Below are 18,167 nucleotides of genomic sequence, written 5' to 3'. Positions count from 1 at the left end.
CAAACACCTACACCTTCGATCACCATGGACAATATAGAAGCTTCCGAGGCAGCTTTCACTCGGGATTCTGAGAGAATCTCCGACGCCCTGGCTGAAGCTGAGAGATTCAAGAAGGGCGAGACCGTTCGTCTCAACGGATTCACGACCCAGCTTCTCCACGAGAATGAAATTCTCAGAGGCAATCTCAGCTCCGGCTCGCCGAATATCTCACCCGAAATTCTCACCATTCTTCAGACAGCCCCAATGAAGTCTCTTCCGACGCCGTCGACAGCCTTGTTCGACGAAATCATGCCCGAGCTCGCCGGATACGAAATCGACTACGACGACGACTTCCACCACCACGAGAGCTACGCCAAGATCATCACCGCATTCAGGAGGCTTCAAGCCAGCGAGAACGGCCTGGAACAAGCCGCAAAGATCATTCAGAGACTTGCGTCAGAGAACTACATTCTGCGTCTCAAGAATGTTGCCCTGACCAGCGAAGACCACCAACGGGAATTCCTCCGGTCGCATGGCAAACCGTTCAATGCAAAGGTCTTCCGTAAGTTTTAGTGTCTCCATCCGCAAGCTCTCCATCATTGCTGATCGCTTTTGTCTTCAAGGTCGCAAAGTCCCAGATCACGTCTCCAGCAAGAGACCCGCTGAAAGCAACAACTACTTCGGCGCTTTCAACGAGTTCTCCGGCGCGCACGTGGACAAGGCTCTCGTCCTGAAGGAGCTCAAGGAGGTTCCCACTGCATCATCCACCAAAACCTTCTACCATCCGTTCCACAGCCGGTATATTCCTTCTCTGTGGGGCATGGGCGTAGCCAACGACGGTGACGATCCAGTCTGGGAGGAGGCGGACGAAGACCAGATTTACTTCTTGGCTGGGTACATAAATGTCGGAGAGCCGGATGGAAAGAAGCGCTGGATTCCCAACGTCTATGACCAGGGACAGATGTTCAACTGGGCCTTGGAGTAAAGCATGAAAGGTAGAAGCGCCACGCTCTCCTTTCGCGGACAAATTCAATACTTGAAAAAGACAGAGCTAGGCATGCTTCAATTCTTACTCATCGCAAAGTCTACAAATAAGAAAGTTTTGTCTTTGTCTTTCATTTCTTGCCGTAGGACCTGACGAACGCGTCCAATTGGCCTGTATGAGGAAACTAGAAATGCTTTTTTCGGCTTTGAACACGAGCTTTCTCTGCGAGCCTTTGACACATTTTTGTATTAGTTGTGTCTTTCATCAGAGTTTCGGAATATTGATTGGATTTGTCTTTTTGGCTTGACATTGGTAGGTCGCAGAGGATCTGGGAGCGCGTATTAACACGCCTGGTGTCAATATCGAAGGGCCGCCTGCGCTCGTGCAAGTAAGATGTGGGAGTAAGATCCAGCATTCAGCACGCACCAATGAAAACTCGCCGCGTTTGCGCTTCATCCGCCAACAACCAACCTCAAACTTCCAGAAACCGCGACAACGTTTGACGTCAAGCGCTACATAAAACGCAGACAACAAAGGTTCTGTTTCCTTATCTACCAAAGTCTGTGGCCTCATCACTGACAAACGACAAGATTCCTTTGACAGGTCCTACACAATGCCATTGTTTGGCTCCAACCGCTACATTGACCTGCGCAACCGCCTGCGGCTTTCCATCCAAGTCAATTCCTCGAGCCAGGACTCTCCTTCGACAAGCGCTCCACTGAGTGAGTATAGCGCCACGAATGTCACATACGGCCCAAAGAATTACGTCGATTACGTCAGAGTGGCCAGAGGCATCCGTCAGCCTCCAGAAAGCTCGCTCGGTATTCCGCAAATACCAGGCCGGACAAAGAAGAAGACCATCCGGCCCAAAGAAGTCGTCATGATCGCCATTCGCCACAAGCTGGGTCAGCAAGCAGAGATCAAACGAGATGAGCTAAACAAGAGCATTGGGAAAGGCACGCGCGATGCGACTCTCCAAGTCTCCAGACGTCGCGCTCGCGCTGTCGCTGTCTCTTCCTCTACTCCAGACAGGCAAGACTCCCAAGGTACCTCCAGCAGCTCTCCGGCGCAAGGAGCCGTCAGTAGTCACAGAAACCACGCCCGATCGCATGCAGTCTCCGCGCCCGCTGCCGCCACCACGTCCTCGACGGATCGGGTCAAGGAGAAGGGGCCGAATCGCCGCGTCTTTCGACCTCGTCGGAACCCCGACTATGAAACTCTTACGCCCGGTTGGCCACGCTGAGGATAATCTGAGGGTTCGTTTCGCTTTCATCCGCTCCACACTACCCGTTTCGCTCAGAAATACCAATCCAGTCGGCTAGCTTTTGCTTCGACATGACCGATCGGCTTCGAGAATGCTCTGTAGTCCTTGTTTTGGGTAGGAAAATGCAGCGCGGTAAGCCTGGGTTGCCCTTGCGATCCATTGTGATCCACGTATTCCAAAGCCTTGGCTAACCATATCAGGTCCACGATTTCGGAGGTGTTTTGTCTGCTGCTTCTGTTCCCAGCAGTATTTTCATGGAGCTGTGGGAAGCAAGTGAGCAGAAGTCCAGACTGGCCATCATCTGTAAAGCGGAAGCTGAGGAAGGCACCTGATTAACTTCGGTCTTGTATTTACAGGCGCAACCGAATATGAGAAGCTGACAGCGTTTGTACTGGATGAAGTACCTCCAGGCCCTGACCCTTCAGCCGTTCGCGAAACTGTGCGCCACAACGGCCCGCTCCGCCACGTCGCTGACGGGCAACCCAAGTTCTCAACGACTCTCCATCGCCATTCCGATGACATGCAAAACCAAAGATGAATAACGTGAGAAACAAACTGAAGACTCTCCTATCCTTCTCCTGTATTTCCAATGTCCTCACGATGACAAATCCCAACCTTCGACCCCCTGACCCCTGGAAACGGACACATCTCGAATGCTGGCGTTCCGTCGTGACAGCACCGCGAGGAATCATGTTGGATTGAAATCGTCAAATCCTAGGTACACATATGGACGGAATCAAACAGTGTTGTCCGTTCAGGCTGGGGCGCACGTGTTGCATGCGGCTGACAAGTTCCCCACCACTTACGTCACGATGCCGATACCATCACGGGAGGGCCCTTACGCTGCTCATTCTGGGTCCAATGTAAGAATTCAACGTTCTGCGGCGAACTCACACGCGGACGGATCTAGAACAATCCAACGTAGCTTACTCATCTCAACCCATGAGGCGTCTGGAGTTCAGTGAACCTATGACTGCTCAACCGCAACCTTGGTCTTCGCTTGATTTTCTCCCGTCAACAGTCTTTCACATCACAGGATGATTCGCCTGTGCCTGACAAAGTTGGTAAAATTCGAGCGAACTCGTGGTATCTTCCGACGCCTGCCTCGCATTTGCAGTTGCAAATGTGCGAGATGTACTGTACAAAAATGCTCAACTCCCAAACTCTAGGAACCCTCCCTTTCATGCCCAGTCATTGACGCGTTTGGCTCTCCGCCATCTTTCAGAAAATGCACCATTCCCCAGGAGGATCGTAACGAGAGATGGTCCAATCAAGGCGCACCATAACCTGGACCTTGTGTGAGCGGAAATCAGCTGAGGGTTGGATTAGGTGACACAAACCGGCGCTGCGGCGAGGCTGCGCCATTTGAAGCCGCAGAGTGGTGTAGGAGAACCCAGTTGCGAGGACTACTCCGACGAAGGAGACGACGACTCCTGCGATGCCGATCTGATCGCTGGTGGACAGCGGTACTGATATCGGAGCCATCTAGCTTGGTGGACTGCGATGACAAGAAGTCGAGGAAAAATAATTCGTGGTGAACTTGAGGATGTTGCGGAGAAAAGGGAATAATGGGAAAGGTCTTCGCGGTATTGTGAAATGAATACAGTTACAAAAATGGGTGGAGGGAGTGTATGAACAGATGGACAGGTGGACGGAAGATATATGTATTGCTGATGCTTTGGTATAGGTAAATTCTTGCTGGGAACACAAGAGAAAAGCATCCTGCCCCTGCACGGCGACGGCGGCGGCGGAGGAAGAGGCTGAAAAGATCTATGCCAAGCCAAAACCGAAGCTGCAGTCTGCAGAGACTTGTTGTCTTCCTCAGCTGGACTTGTGTACCGCACTTACTTCATGGGGTTCAAATTCAGAACCTTGGGCAACTTGACGATTTTTGTAATGCACATGTATGTCTTCTGATCGCAAGAAGCGCATAAAGCCCATTCGTCATTCGCGAGTTTTCTTGGTCAATCCTTTAAACACCAGAAATATAAGCACTTGGTCACTGAAACGATGTAACGCCCGACTTTCTTGTTCTTTTGGCTTGAGGTCCGTAAAATTGGCTGACATGCGTGCCCTGGACTTTAGCCCAGCCAAAAACCGGGCTAATCCACGACACATTCTATGGCCCTGGCCTGTTCGATGCGGGCGGCATGGCCGGCCGGCCGAGACCATTCAGACGGACAGAGGCAGGCGTAATTTTCGCGTCGTGTACTCGCCCGTTTGCTGGCCATGCTATCTCAGCACCGCCTGTCGACACTACCACGCAGTTTAAACGCCCCTCGACAGTGTTGATTGGCTGATGGAACGCACACGGAAACGCCATGGCTGACGTGCCAAGGAGGTGCCTTTGACACCCCAGATTTCCCCCAGACTCGACCGACCGACCGACAAGCGGATGAGGCGAGATTTCCCTCGGCCGAGCAAGCCCTGCGCGGTGACTTGCGCCGGCTCCCACCACTGGAAGTTGAGCGTTTGTTTAGTCTTCGCAACACTCTGTCTCCTAGAGACGGAACTTGAACATCGAGCTCGACGCTTGACGAGCACTTACACTACGCCGCACGCTCCTCCAAATTCAGGGGTCAGGGGTCACTCCATGCCACCCCCCGCATCCGACACGCAAGAAACCTCCAAAGCACACGCTCTCGACGAATGAAGGAATCTCATGGTTCGATTAATTCAGCTCGGCCTATCTGTCAGTCAAGGTGGATATGGTATCGTAAAGAAAAGGTGGTCGAAAACGACGCCGCCTCCCGCCAGGTCATTACACGCGCGGCCAGAGAAGAAGAAAAGCTTCACGCAGGCTATATACACAACCGCTCCCGCTCCTCCCCACACTACACGCCCGTCTTCTCCGCCGACGCGCGCCCATCGCCATGATGGTGAACAATGCGCTCAATACCCTCCTGATCGACCTGCGCGGCCTCCTCCATATCCTCATCATGCGCAACATCAAATTGCCTGCCCAAATACTCGGGCCCGGCCAGCGCGAGCACAATGACGTAGGCAAAGACGCAGCCCATGAAGATGCAAATGACGTTGCCGTAGCGGTAGCGCTTGGTGTGGCCCTTGGGCGGCAGCGGGAAGCGCTCGCCGATGGTGGCCTCGATGGTCGACGACGCCGACGACACGAGGTTGCCCAGCTGGTACGACGTGCCGACGACGAAGGTGCGGAAGGAGCCAGGCGACAGCTCCATGAGGTGGATCGGAATGACGCCCCACGCGCCCTGCACGCAGAACTGCTCGAAGAAGGCCGCCGCGATGATGCGCGAGTCGCTGACGAAGGTGTAGGGGTACAGCAGCGCGCCGCCAATAATGCACATAGTGATGATGGACAGCCGGCGTCCGAAGATTTGCGACACGTACCCCACCACCGTGCCGCCCGTCATGGCGCCCAGGTTGGCCACGACCTGCGTCACCGTCACCGCGTCCGAGCTGAAGTTGTACTGGTTCTCCAGCATCGTCGGGTAGATGTCTTGCGACCCGTGCGACATGAAGTTGAAGCCTGCCATCAGGAGCACCATGTAGATGAGCAGCAGCCAGTGCCGCTTGAGTGCCACCTTTCCCTCGGCCACAAACGTCGCAGAGATGTTGTGCCCCGCTGCGCGCACTTTTTGCCGTTCCTGGTACGCGTCGGTCTCGGGGAGACACAGCCGAAACAGGATGATGAGGACGGGCGGGCACGCACCGAACCAAAAGAGTGGCCGCCAGCCGTGCGAGGTGGTGTTGACGAGGGCTCGCGCGAAAACTGTTGCCAGCAAGTACCCGAAAGCATATCCCTGGAACAGATCAGTCAGGGTCCGTCAAACCAAACGGTCGGTACCAAGCGAGACACGCGAGAGCGAGGGTGCGGGGAGAACACGAACCTGCTGCAGCATGCCCGACACAATGCCCCTAGCCTGCTCGGGGCAGTCCTCCAGCGCCGTCGCAGCCGCATTACCGTACAGCCCGCCCATGGCGATGCCAAATAGCGCGCGCACGCCCAGAAACTGCTTGTACGTGCTACAAAAGCCCGTGCCGAGCTCGAGAATGATGAACAGAACGTTGTTGACGACAAACGGCCACTTGCGGCCCCAGCGATCGGCAGCGATGCCGAAGATGATGGATCCGACGGACCGCAGCATCAGCACCAACGTGATGCCCCACGTGATGTCCTTTTTGCTCTTGCCAAACTCCTCGGCCAGGTCTTCGACGGTCAGCGAGACTGTGAAGAAGTCAAACGCGTCCCAAGTCCACGCGATGAAGGCGACGAGGAAGAAGAGCCATTGCCGCGTGTTGAGCAGGCGCAGTAACGTGATGGGGTTCGGCGCCTTGTGCATGGGCGGTTTGAGCGACGAGAAGCGCGTGGAGATGTAGCGACCGATGCTCATGTTCCCGGCGTCATGGCGCACTGGACCGGCGGCGGTTCCAGCAAACCCAGCATGACGGTCGTGGTGGTGTGGAGAGGGCTGCGAAGAAATTGTTTCGGCGTGCTCGGGCAGGCCGTCGTGCTTCTCTGCCATGGTTGCTCTGCAGTTTTGTGGGTCGCCAAGTGCGCGGGGCGGCGACGAAGCCTCGAGCCAAGCCTGTCAAGCAATGTCAAGCCTGGCGATCACCTGTCGAGTACGATGCGAGAGAAGAGGAGGATCGCACACCAAGGCCTGGGCAGAGATGATGGCTGGAACACCAAGGCTTGGAAGGAAACGTCGGCGGCACCAGGCTAGGCTTTATAGGAGTGCAGTAGCACCGTCAGGAGCAAGATAGGCGTGCCACCGGCTTGCAGCAAATGGAACGGAAGTGAAGTGAGCGGCGGCCAAGGCTTGCTGTTCCCCACAGTCTCATCCATGGCTGCGGGGCTCCGCCTTGACTGGCCAAGACCTGGGGTTGCCCCACCGTCACTGCACGCCCGCCCCCGCGTGACTGAGGTCAAAACGCCGATATCTCATGGCCTTGACCGATATCACCGACCTCTGTCTCTTCAATCCTACGCTCGGTCAGTTCAATCTCCAACTCCAAAGACACTCTCTTTGACTGAATCTTCTCCTTAACTCCTCTCTCATTCACTTACCTCTGTTCCCACCAAAACCCCCCGCATCCTAACACCAAACTCAATCTCAGCCCAGTACAGCCTAGCCCGCTCCATCGATTCCGCCCCCTGGTCCGCTGCCTCGTCTCGGGGCGTCTCCGCCGGGACCACGCAAAGCCAAACCGGAAAGCCAAACAAAAATTGAAATTTTTCCGCGGCCGACCGCACGGCCAAAGATAGACCTCGGGGCGACATGCAACCAAAGTGTCAGGACTGTCGCTCACCTGCCGCAATCGTCATGGCGTCGAGTTTGCGTCGCAACTTAACCGCCCCAGGCTAGCTCGAACGGGTACTATTTGCCGGTAGCGTAAGCGCCTCGGCCGCTTGACTGGTGCCCGCGCTTCGAGTGGCTAGCGTGAGGTACCTTTTTCCGACGTCATCCCCTGCTGGCCAGTCTGACGCATGCGGTGGCGGTTGCGGCGCGGCGTTGCGTGAGATGCCATCGCTGGAGTTTGCCGGACTGAGCGGTGGGCCTTGCAGAGCTGGGAGAAGTTTCTGGTCAAGAGTAGAATACGAAAGACACTGGAAGTAAGTCACCATTTCCGGGACCGCTTGTTAGGCGCCCCTGCCAATAGCTGCGCGAGCTTCGTTTGAGAGTTCTGCGATGCTTCGTCCAAGTCTCTAAGAGCCGTTCGGATGAGCTTCCAATGGAACTTAGGAAAGTCCTCGGACAGGCCCAGAAAAGACTTGTAGCTCCTTCACCTGTCACTAGCCTTGTCTCTTTCTCTTTGGTGACCGTCGCCAGCGGCAGAATTTTACTGTTCCAGAGCCAAGTGAACTCAAGCGAAACGAAGCATAATGGCCATATACGCATACTTTCTGTTCGTTGTACACGGCTGATAAGTGGAGTAAAATCCCGTCGAGCTCAACAAGTCGTCCGACTTTCTTGTAAGCTCGCACATGCTCCGCATCGCGATGACCGCACATTCGGCGCAGCACGCCTCTGCACGCAAAAGCAGCGCAGAAAAAGGGAAACGCCAAGTCGTTGGCCGAAAATAATAGACTCCCACCCAAACTAGCCTTCATGTCCTCGGCCATGAGCAATCTGCGATCGGAACGCTCGAATTGATCACGTCGATAGCCGACGCTGTAGCAAGGCGTGGGACGCGGCCTGTTCTCCACAATCGGTACGCAACGAGTCCACGCTATCCATGGTCTCGGCAATTCTGGAGAAATTCTGTCGCCTCGTAGATCGAGCCATTGGGCGCGTGGCACGACGAGGGGCCCAAGATCTGCGACCACTTTTTGTTTGCATCTGCCGCGCACAAGCTCAATGGTGCGGTCGATCATGGCCTCGTCGTAGTCTAGACCGGAAGAGTTTTCAGATAGTAGTTCTTCCAGGAGCTCATGGTCGTCTAATGACGCGCCATTGGGTGATTGATCGAATTTGTCTCGGAGGAATCCATCAATGCTGTCGTCGAGAGACTCTTCCTTGCTGCTTTCCACTGCCGCGAAGAATCTGCCTGTGGAAACATTTGCGAGCACCGTCTTCCAATTCCTTCCCGCGATTTTGCGAGAGATTTCTCTTCTCATCTTTTTTGACCATGGCGCCAGTTCTACGCGCTCCACCAAGTGGAATCCCGTTCATATTCAACCAGTTCTGCGGAGTTCTCAATATCGTCGGGGTAAATTCCGAAATCCTCGGTGGAATCGAGGTAGTCTGGTACCGGAGGCGAACTCTTATCGCGCTCGATCCAAGGGACATCGCGTTCCCACTCGTCCAGTTGTCCAGAGTCCTCGAGATAACCGGGGGAAGTTGGGCTCGGAGGTAGGCTGTCAAAGGATCGTTTGCGCTTTTGGCTAGGGTCGTGGGCGTGAGGAGGGTTGGGAGTAGAGGACTAATCCGCCAGCAAGTCCGCGCTATTCCAGCGAGACAAGCACTGCAATAACCTCAGGAGGCGAGTTTGACTAAGGAATCTGGTCCACCGGGGTGTCACACCGACCTGAGCGCGTCAGGACTTTGAGCCACATTAAGCAGGCGCGTTTGTTTACCTTTCGGCATCGGAGGCGGGGATGGCGCGCGTGATTCGGACATGGCGGGAACCTGGACATGGGGAATGAGCACTGCGGTGGATGGAGAGGTGCCCGGACGATGTGCAATAGTCGAAGAGGTGGGTAAAAGGATGGAGAGGAGGCGCGAGAAACTGGAAGTCTGACGGAAACGCGTCGCCGTTTCCAGGTGCACGGTTCACAACCTTAATGCTTAGCGTGCCACCCGGTCGGGACCTGGTCGCCCTCGCCTGGATTGTTGTTCGGGTTTGTCCCTGCGGATTTCCTCACACGTTGACGTTGATAACATGGAGAACGCCGGCAGTGGGGGAGATGCCGTCAACGAAGAGACCCGGCAGAGGGAGCGGAGTTTCGAGCAGTGGATGAGTAGCCAACTGAGCAGTGAACTGAGTTGCGAATTAAGTAGCAAATTGAATAGAAAATTTAGTGGTAGATGTTTAACTAAATGGTGATTTCTTAGGTATGGGACCAAAAAGTGAGCACGTAATGCCCAGCTCCGCTTCGCTCCGCAGGGATAATGGGGAGCATTCAGGCCCTATTTGGATGACTGACAGGGAGCATTCAAGCGTTGTCTACATTGATGGGGGTTTGTGTGTGCTACGACTTTTGTAATTAAGCCTGGTGGTTGTTTTGACGCGTCTTTGCGCACGTCTCTCTCTAGACAATGAAGCAACCACGGTTTCACAGATGAAAGAATTCAAGCTCTTTCTATAAACAGAATCTCGGGCCTTGACACTCCTCGTGAATGAATTGCTCACAAATAGGGCAGCTTGTCGTATTCGAGACGCCAAAGCTCAACTGTAACCTGACTTCTTCGGCTTCTTGGTGTCCCGGGTTGGGGACGTGTTTGGAGTCAGGTCTCTTTGCGATCGGACGTTGTTGCTTGCGCTGGTAGGGCGCGGTGCGAGCGGAGGCACCGAGGCAGACCTGGGTTCCGAGGGTGGACCCATCGAGCCGCTCTGCGGCGTCCTATTGCCAGACACCGAGACCGAAGCTTGCGACGATGTCGAAGGCGTGTAACCAGGCCTCGTTGCCAAAGTGTCGATAGCGCGGCAGATACGTTCCCAGTGCTCACGTGCCCAGACCTTATAGATGTAGTTGACCATCTTGTGAGTGGCACAATCAGCCTGGCTAATGAGTTTCTGATCAATCTGGTGGCGGTAGAATCTTGGGTGCGACCGTTGGACGTCGGCAAAGTGCGCAAATATTCGGACCTCGTGATCATTATACACGACAGAGAACGCGAGAATCTCGCGGTCAATCTCATGCGCCAGGTTTGCTCTTTTGAAAAGCTCGATAACGCCACGTGAAGCGATCAAAGCATCTTCAACATTTTGCTGCTCTGCTTCCGCCAAATCAACCCCGCCAGCTTTAGCTTCGAAGCTGAAGAACGGAAACGATAAACTCTTTGTGACTCGGACCAGGCTGTCGTCCTCGCCGTTGCCGAACCTTTTTAGAACCGACAGTTGCCGCTCTGTGAAGGCGATTTCCCGATGGAAACCAGCAGCGTAGTCAGGTCTAGGCGGATGAGGGCCAAGGATAGGGACGCAGAGAGACCATGTTTCGTCGACTGACTCAGTAAGGTATTCCAAGCTGTCGTCACCACCAAAGTATAATGGCTCGACACGTGGTGCAACTAAAGGCCCGATGTCTTGGACCACTTTTGTCTCGCCCTTCGATTGCAGCCTCTTTGAGACCCGACGAAAGTAATCGGCATCCCGTGGTGGGCCAGTCTGACTAGACTCAAGTACTCTGCGACAGGTCTCCTCGGCGGATTTTGTAAGGCCGTCTTTTGGCATTTTCGAGTGCTTTGTCCAGTAGTCAATGACACATTGAGATTTTAAGAGCCGCGCCCTGGTATCTGGGGTATTTGGCGCATTGATCTCCGCTTGCGGCAGTTCGATATCCCAGACTTCTTTGCTGAATCTGTTTTTCGCCTGTCTTCTTGCAGAAGGAGTACGACTAAGAGTAGACATTTCCTCGGGCTCGTTCTCGGACTCGGGCTCGATCTCGGGCTCAGGCTCGTTCGACTCGGCAAAGTTGGGCGGCCAGACGTCGTGATTCACCCAGTGGTCTACTGGATCTCTTGCCTCGTACCAGGTGCCCGTGAAATAAGACTGTGGAGCGGCTTCGTCGTCGGGTTCAAGAGTTAGAGACTTTCGGGCGTTCTGGGATGTTTCTTCCTCTCCGGCTTCTTGCTCTCCGGCTTCTCTTTCTCGTGCTTCTAATTCTTGATTTTTTACAGGAGAAGAGCGCTCCAATGGGCGCAGGATTTGTTCCACTGGCCGTTCAGTGTCCTCAGATCGTTTACGCTTGCGATCTGTGCCTTGCTCTTTTGGTGGAACCGAGGAGCATTCCACTGCCTGGTCAATGTCTTCGTTCCGTTTTCTTTTGCGGCCTGCGCCTTGCTCAGTTGGAGGATCGAGTGGAATGGACTGAGTCGTCTATTAACTTTACGTTTCCGCAGCTTTGAAGGGTGGTGGGCAAACCTCTGCCGTCTCTCGTGTTTCTGGTCGATCGAATGCTCCTTTGAGAGCGCTAGGTGATGATGAACTCTGAAGGCGTGCGCTTCTCCTGGGACTGTCGGATTGACAGCCTCTTAAGGCTATGATGCGTCAGCGAAAGCGCCGCCAGGGCAAGCACGTAAAGTGCCCCAGAGAAGCAACTACTCACATTTTGGCCCGCTGCTTGAGGGAGATGATCTTGCTGGAGCCATGTTGAGAGCTTGAGTGGCACGACTTTATACGGACAGCGCGGTAAGGAGAGGATAAGGTGGTATGCATGAGGGCGAGGAGGATTCGCGTGATGAGGTTGAAAGATAGATGGCCAGGTTCGCACGGATCACAATCTTAAAGTGGGAGGCGCCCCGGGCCGCGTCCTGTGGCTGGCGCTTCGTCAAACGCGCGCTGATTGGATGGTTGCCGCTGTGGCGCGCGGATCCGAAGTCCGAGGCTTGGGAGCAAACGTCGCGGCACATACATCACCTGCACCATCCCAGGTCCCAGAATTTGCGCATCGGTAGTTGAATGCACCCTGTCACCACTCCTTTCTACCTGCAAGTTATCGAGCACGAATTCCGGTCTAGGGCGGCATGAATGCTCCCTGTGAGGGCTCCGTCAGTGTGTATGAATACTTCTTGACAGGCCTCTGCCATCGTCGTGTATGCCACGACTTTTGCGACCAAGCCTCGGTCGAAGCCCAAGCGATTGGTGGTGATGAACTAAAATCATCAAGCTAGACGCGATTCCCACAGAAGCGATACTACCAAGGCGTTAAAAGATCTTAAGGCTTGATTGGCTAACACAGCACCGCCCACATTTACGCGTTATTTCAGGAAAGCGCCAGTCTGCGCCGCACACGTTGAATCAGGCAAAACCTGACAAAGACACTCTTCGACGCACCATTGGGCCAAAGAACGCGCACGAGCATAGCCTCATGCAGGATCATAGTGAAATGGAGTCTTCGCAGGCATCGTGTCCGAACTGCTTTTTCGCGTGCAGCTATGCTACATCCCAGACCCACAGTCACAAACCTCAAGCGCCGTCATTTCTCTCGGCCACCGCATCCGCTCCTCCAGCTCCGATTCTTCGGGAAGCAATTCCCCCACCCTTGCAACCAGATGCCGACTCCATCGCCGAATGTACCAACCCTGTTGAACAGTGGTGGACGAATCCAGTAGCACTGCGTAAAATGCCACCAGAAGCAACGCTCGAGGGTCGCGCGCGCAAATGCGGCCGACAAAGTCGTTCCTGATCCGATACAGCCATCCAAAGACGAATTGATTGCTGGGCTCGCCGTGGTATGAACCATCAGGACCACAGCCGTAGTTGGCCGCAAAGATGGCGGCGAGGTCTTCGAGTGCTCCGAGGCAAGCGGCAAACCCCTCTTGATCGGGGCTTTGTCCGATAAAATCGCGAAGTCCATTCAGGGCGGGCTCCCAATCGATTCGTTTGAACCCATCGCGGATACAGACAGGAAGCGGCGGCTCGGGGGATTCTCCTTTGCCTGAAGGGCCGAGTGGTGCCAATAGACCCGCAAAGAGGACTTCTGGGGTGAAAGAAGCGTAGATTATTCGCAGGCCGTGAACGAATGGTATCGACTGGTGGTCCTCGCTGCCGTCACCGTCGTCCAGGGAGCATACAAGGAGGTCGTTTGCGCTCGTGGGCCCTGCGGCAAATGTGCAGTAGGATACCATGATCGCCGACAGATATAAGGCGCCGCAGTTGGATGTGTCCGGGTGCGCCATCAGGCATGTGAAGCCAGCGAGACCGGAAGAGAAGTGGTGTTGAGCCAGGGCGAGATATTCGTCTCTTGTTCTCCTCAGCAGCGGGTGCCGTAGACCTTCCGGATCCCCTGCGTCCCCGTCAGGCTTCTTGTGTCCGCTGCTTGCTCCCTCTTGTTCCAATACCAGCTCGGAGAGATGGAAAGAGGCGACAGAGAGGATCAAGTGCTGAGCAAACGGCCATCTCAGGCCTATTTGTGGAGCATTGCGTTCCCAGAACCGGAGGATTCTGCACATGTTACCGCCGTCGCCTTGTCCGGCAAGCGTTGCAGCAGTGTATTGAACAAAGTGGAGGAGAGGCTCTGCGTCATCGACGTTTATCAGAGGTAAGGTCGCGCAAGGAGGCTGGTAAAGTGCAGTAGTGCCTGTCGTCGACTCCGGCGTCGCCACTGCTTCGGCGCTTGTTGGTGGTGATGGAACTCCATTTTCTGGAAATTGCAACAGTGGCTCAGGCAGCGATTTTTCGTTGGGACTTTGATTGGTCGACGAAGGGGGAGTGGTAGATGTTGATGTCCAGTCTTTCCGCGGGCGACCTCGACCTCGTCGTATCTGGACGACCGCAGGAATGTCTGATACGACTCCTGGCGCGAGATCACATGGTACTCCAAACCGGACGCAGTTACCACAAGGCTTTTGCTCGTCGCACTGCAAGCTTTCAACGTCAGCGTAGGGGCTCCCTTCTGTTCTGCAGATAATTGGTGCAAGGAGCATCAGCGCATTGAGCACGAGTAAAATGGAAGCCATCCACCAGACGCTGGGGGAGTAGTAAATACTACATTGCGCGTCCAAGTCGCTAGTCAGGAAAGGCGACGGCTCCATGATTGCGCTCCAAAGACAGAAGGACGTGTGATTTCGGTGGCGTTTGTGAGGGAATGGCGGGATTGTTAACAAAGAGGGGATGACTGACCTTGACTCTCCGCCTCTTGCAAGTAGTGCAGCCCGCCCGTGACTTGCGATGTGCTCTCTTAGTTTTCGTTTGTGAGGTCATGTTTTTCGCTCTTGGAAGTAGATGATTCTACCGAGGTTATGACAGAGAAAGGTTGTGAGGCTACAATGGGGGCCTGGGCGGAATTCTCGCATCAGGCATTCAGGCCACAAGCGAGAATCGCCCTCATTGGTCGGAGAATTTCCCGATCAGGTATCGAAGTAAACGAAAAATGTTATGCGAAAATCAAAGTGGGTACCTACGCGGTACTCCTCACTTGCTCGCTATTTTTTAAATGTTCGTGTTGTTGACTTCCGAGCGCATTTATGGGCTGAAGTCGCCCGTCGCAGCTTCAATCGTTCCTCCTTCAATCACCTCTTCCGAGAGGCAACAGTCCTGAAAATCCGCCAATTCTTTCAAATACATCGCATCCATCGATTCTCCGCTGCCATTAAGCTTGAGCGTCATCGACGTCTTCAATCTTGACCGAATCAATTTGCTCTCCTTTTGACCGTTCTTCCGCTATGGCGTTCAATGATGGCCCTCCCTACGGCCCAGTGGTCAACGGCTCCATGGTCGTAGTCTTCTGGGAGTACCGACCAAGCGAGAGTGCCGGATACGCCTTCATGGCCCTCTTCGCGATAGCAACGATCGCTCACTTGGGATTCCTCTGCTGGTTGCGGGCCTGGTCGTTCATTCCCTTCATTCTGGGTGGAGTTTGTGAGTCTGCCGCTCTTGATCTTGATATTCGATGAAACAGACTGGCTAACACCCTCAGGCGAAGTCTTTGGCTACTACGAGCGTGCCAAGGCACACACTCAAGTTACAATCCTTGACCCTTGGCTCCTGCAAAACATGCTGCTGCTCGTTGGACCGCCACTTCTCGCCGCCAGCGTGTACATGTCGTACGGACGCCTCGTAACCGCTATCCACGATGACGGAGTCCCGAAGAAACGCAAACGCGACAGGGGCTGTTGTGCGCGATGCTGCATTTCCTGCTGGTCTTGCTCTCCGACCAAGCTCTATGTCCTGATCGATATCGTCGCCATTTTTACCCAGCTGGTTGGCACTGTTCTTCCTGCAAGTGGTACTCCCGAGGGCCGGCGCCTGAGCAAGATTGTTGTCCTGGTCGGTCTTTTTGCACAGCTTGCTGCTCTGGCTGTGTTTACCATCACCTGCGGCCGCATGCACGCCAGGCTCAGGCGGTCGCCCACCACCAACATGTGCGCTGACCCGGGCGTGAACTGGCTGGGCTACTTCATCGTCCTGGAAGTTGCGGCCGTAATGCTGGTCATTCGGAGCATCGTCAGAGGCATCGAATTTGTGACCGGGATGGAAGGCTTCGTCGGGAGCCATGAAGTCTTCATCTACCTGTTTGACGGCGTACCCATGCTGGAGGTCATGGTTGGATTTCTGGTACTGCATCCTATTCGGTTGGTCAGGGAGGTCAGGAAGAGGTTGAGGACAATCGCAGACGTTCAAATGTCCTTGAGAGAGGGCGCCTCGCCTCCGTCATATTCGGAAGGTCGATCCCTCGAGGAAAACAGGTCATCGTATCATGCTCGGGATAGAGACTAAGGCGAGAGGTCCGTCTTGAAGATAGTCTTTTTTTTTTTTTTTTTGTATGGCGTCTGGGATTTCTTCCTTGCACTTTGGGACAGAGGAAAGAGTACTATAGAGCACCATGGCATCGTCGGTAATGTACACGTGCTTACAGAGCGTGGTCCACACAGGAAAGAGGTAGAGAAATTCCGTTTCCAAGGCGAATTAAGGTATCAAGTGAGCGACTCCATGCACAGGTGGCCCTCAGTCATGTTCTCCACCCTTCAGGAACGACGGCCATATATTTGCAAACTTCTCTTTCTCCTCGTCCACGGGCGGTGGACTCTGTGATCCTGGCAGGGATTTACTGACCCTGAAGACGTCCCAAGAGGGGAGATCATCGATCGCCGAGCAAATGCGCTGCAATTGGCGTGGTGCCCAGTCTTTGTACAGACTTTTGATGAACTGATAGCTCAACCATCTATCCGTATCGGCAGAACTTTCTCTGTAGACCCAGGGGTTACTCAGAATATCATGTCTGTAAAAATGGACATTTCTCTCAGATACATCTGCATAATGACCGTAAATCTGGATCCATCTGGTGTCGTACGTGACAGAAAAGGCGAGGATTTCGCCGTTGATTTCGTGTGCGCGGCTCACGCAGCGGAATAATTCGATAACACTACGCATAGCAATGATTGCACAATGCGTACTTTGGAGCCCCGCTTCCGTAGCATTCATTCGTTCCGAAGAACGTGTTCCGATAGCTGCGACATTGAGGAAAGGAAACAGCATGTTTGTCGTAGCTGCGAAAGGACTTGTCTCCGGTGCTTCGCCAAGATAAGGCCAAAGCTTAGCCTCCCTTTCTGCCCCCAAGGCTCTTCTATAAAAGCCCACGGAAAAGTCGGGGACCGGAGATGGTGGAAAAACAGGGATGCACCTGCGCCAGGTTTGTCTAACTGTCTCGGTGAGAATGTCAAGACCGGGCTCGCCCCTTGCGCGGAGCTCTGCAACAGAAGGAACAAGCAATGATCCGACATAGCTGACGAGCTTGGTCTTGCTTTCGTATTTCAGTTCTTTGCAAATCTTCTTGAAGAATTCATCATCAAACAAAGTGCCTGTCGGAGTCGGCTCCTTTGATTGGAGCAGACTTCGACATAGCGCTGCGCTCGCGTCCGAAAGCTCATCTCTCGAGTCATGCTCCTGATCCTGCAACCAGACGTCTCTTGTCGTAGAATGAGCCACATTGCCCGCGTTTAGCATCTGATTCTCGTACAGAACCTCTGTCGGAATATCGTCCACGGTTTTAAAACGGGCTTCGCTTTTTCTGATTCGGTATCCAGGAAGGATAGAAAAACAGCTTTCCTCAGGGTCCGTCTCATCCTCGTCGTCTTGCGTTTCTGGAACTTTGAGATCTTGCAAATGGTTCAAAGACCACCAGTCTCCGGTGCAACGATAAGATGGCCAGCGATGATGTCGTCGCCAGTAGTTAATCGGGCGGAAGAACTCTGGCATTTCAGGCGCAGCTGCTGGAGACTGGACACTTTCGGCGGATTCGGAAACTGGTGCAGGGGCATCGTTCTGTGTCTGAGTAGGGAGTCTTCCATGGCTGAGCGACGTAGACTCCTCTTCCTTGGTTGGGTCATTGGGACATTGCTTCTGACGTGATGGTCCGCATTCCCCATTCCCGGACTGAAGGTCAGAGGGCCTTTTTCGCTTGAGGGCCGCAGAGTGGTCCATTCTGGCAAGAAGTTCTGTGTCCGGTGGGTGGACGCGTAAGTCGCAAGGAAAAGAGCGACTCGGGGATGTTGAGCAACTCCATGTTGAAAGCGAGAGCAGGAACGAAGATATATTGAGTGTACAATGCGCCTCTCGGCGACAAGACATGACGACGGGTTGTTGTTCTTCGGTTAATTTTAGCAGGCAACGCTAAGGATCGGCACGCACGCCCCATACCTTATTTGGACTTCTCTCCGCGTTTGCAGCGCTTCAGGTGTCTCCCGATTGGCCGGCGGTCGCTCCCAGCGACACGCACATCACGCGCGACAACCAACGACATCTCCCAGGTCTCCTCCCGTCTCTTTGTCAAAAGCCTTGTGAGTCAAGATCATCCAACCG

At 54.2% G+C, this 18,167-nt stretch overlaps 7 protein-coding genes across 7 annotated transcripts; 3 read left to right on the top strand and 4 right to left on the bottom strand.

Moving 5' to 3' along the window:
* Nucleotides 1-24: 24 nt before the first annotated feature.
* Nucleotides 25-964, top strand: J3D65DRAFT_601452 (uncharacterized protein; the record flags this gene model as incomplete). Its single annotated transcript, XM_066798040.1, has 2 exons — nt 25-541; nt 603-964. The coding sequence occupies 2 exons, from the start codon at nt 25-27 to the stop codon at nt 962-964; spliced, it is 879 nt and encodes a 292-aa protein (XP_066656638.1).
* A 497-nt stretch (nt 965-1,461) lies between these two features.
* J3D65DRAFT_277451 (uncharacterized protein) lies at nt 1,462-2,456 on the top strand. Its single transcript, XM_066795028.1, has 3 exons — nt 1,462-2,220; nt 2,279-2,360; nt 2,429-2,456. The coding sequence occupies exon 1, from the start codon at nt 1,578-1,580 to the stop codon at nt 2,205-2,207; it is 630 nt and encodes a 209-aa protein (XP_066656637.1). The 5' UTR covers nt 1,462-1,577; the 3' UTR covers nt 2,208-2,220; nt 2,279-2,360; nt 2,429-2,456.
* Nucleotides 2,457-4,877: 2,421 nt separating this feature from the next.
* J3D65DRAFT_618396 (sugar transporter family protein) lies at nt 4,878-6,895 on the bottom strand. Its single transcript, XM_066799645.1, has 2 exons — nt 6,092-6,895; nt 4,878-6,004 (listed from the first exon to the last, which is right to left on the bottom strand). Exons 1-2 carry the CDS (start codon nt 6,725-6,727, stop codon nt 5,063-5,065), a joined length of 1,578 nt encoding a protein of 525 aa, XP_066656636.1. The 5' UTR covers nt 6,728-6,895; the 3' UTR covers nt 4,878-5,062.
* A 2,809-nt stretch (nt 6,896-9,704) lies between these two features.
* Nucleotides 9,705-12,112, bottom strand: J3D65DRAFT_618391 (uncharacterized protein). The gene is made up of 3 exons (XM_066799644.1): nt 11,974-12,112; nt 11,790-11,905; nt 9,705-11,735 (listed from the first exon to the last, which is right to left on the bottom strand). Exons 1-3 carry the CDS (start codon nt 12,014-12,016, stop codon nt 10,095-10,097), a joined length of 1,800 nt encoding a protein of 599 aa, XP_066656635.1. The 5' UTR covers nt 12,017-12,112; the 3' UTR covers nt 9,705-10,094.
* A 447-nt stretch (nt 12,113-12,559) lies between these two features.
* On the bottom strand, nt 12,560-14,966 carry J3D65DRAFT_277232 (uncharacterized protein). Its single transcript, XM_066795026.1, has 2 exons — nt 14,490-14,966; nt 12,560-14,227 (listed from the first exon to the last, which is right to left on the bottom strand). Exons 1-2 carry the CDS (start codon nt 14,568-14,570, stop codon nt 12,806-12,808), a joined length of 1,503 nt encoding a protein of 500 aa, XP_066656634.1. The 5' UTR covers nt 14,571-14,966; the 3' UTR covers nt 12,560-12,805.
* Nucleotides 14,967-15,031: 65 nt separating this feature from the next.
* J3D65DRAFT_675524 (RTA1 like protein-domain-containing protein) lies at nt 15,032-16,205 on the top strand (the record flags this gene model as incomplete). Its single annotated transcript, XM_066803581.1, has 2 exons — nt 15,032-15,227; nt 15,286-16,205. The coding sequence occupies 2 exons, from the start codon at nt 15,032-15,034 to the stop codon at nt 16,083-16,085; spliced, it is 996 nt and encodes a 331-aa protein (XP_066656633.1). The 3' UTR covers nt 16,086-16,205.
* J3D65DRAFT_586071 (uncharacterized protein) lies at nt 16,135-18,085 on the bottom strand. Its single transcript, XM_066797756.1, has 2 exons — nt 18,006-18,085; nt 16,135-17,953 (listed from the first exon to the last, which is right to left on the bottom strand). Exon 2 carries the CDS (start codon nt 17,934-17,936, stop codon nt 16,314-16,316), a length of 1,623 nt encoding a protein of 540 aa, XP_066656632.1. The 5' UTR covers nt 17,937-17,953; nt 18,006-18,085; the 3' UTR covers nt 16,135-16,313.
* Nucleotides 18,086-18,167: the final 82 nt, after the last annotated feature.

Source organism: Phyllosticta citribraziliensis (genome assembly GCF_038025025.1).
Source record: "Phyllosticta citribraziliensis strain CPC 17464 chromosome Unknown J3D65scaffold_4, whole genome shotgun sequence".
NCBI classification, from domain to species: Eukaryota; Fungi; Ascomycota; class Dothideomycetes; order Botryosphaeriales; family Phyllostictaceae; genus Phyllosticta; species Phyllosticta citribraziliensis.
Note: the sequence above shows the minus strand (reverse complement) of the source record. Positions and strands in the feature narration are given on the sequence as shown.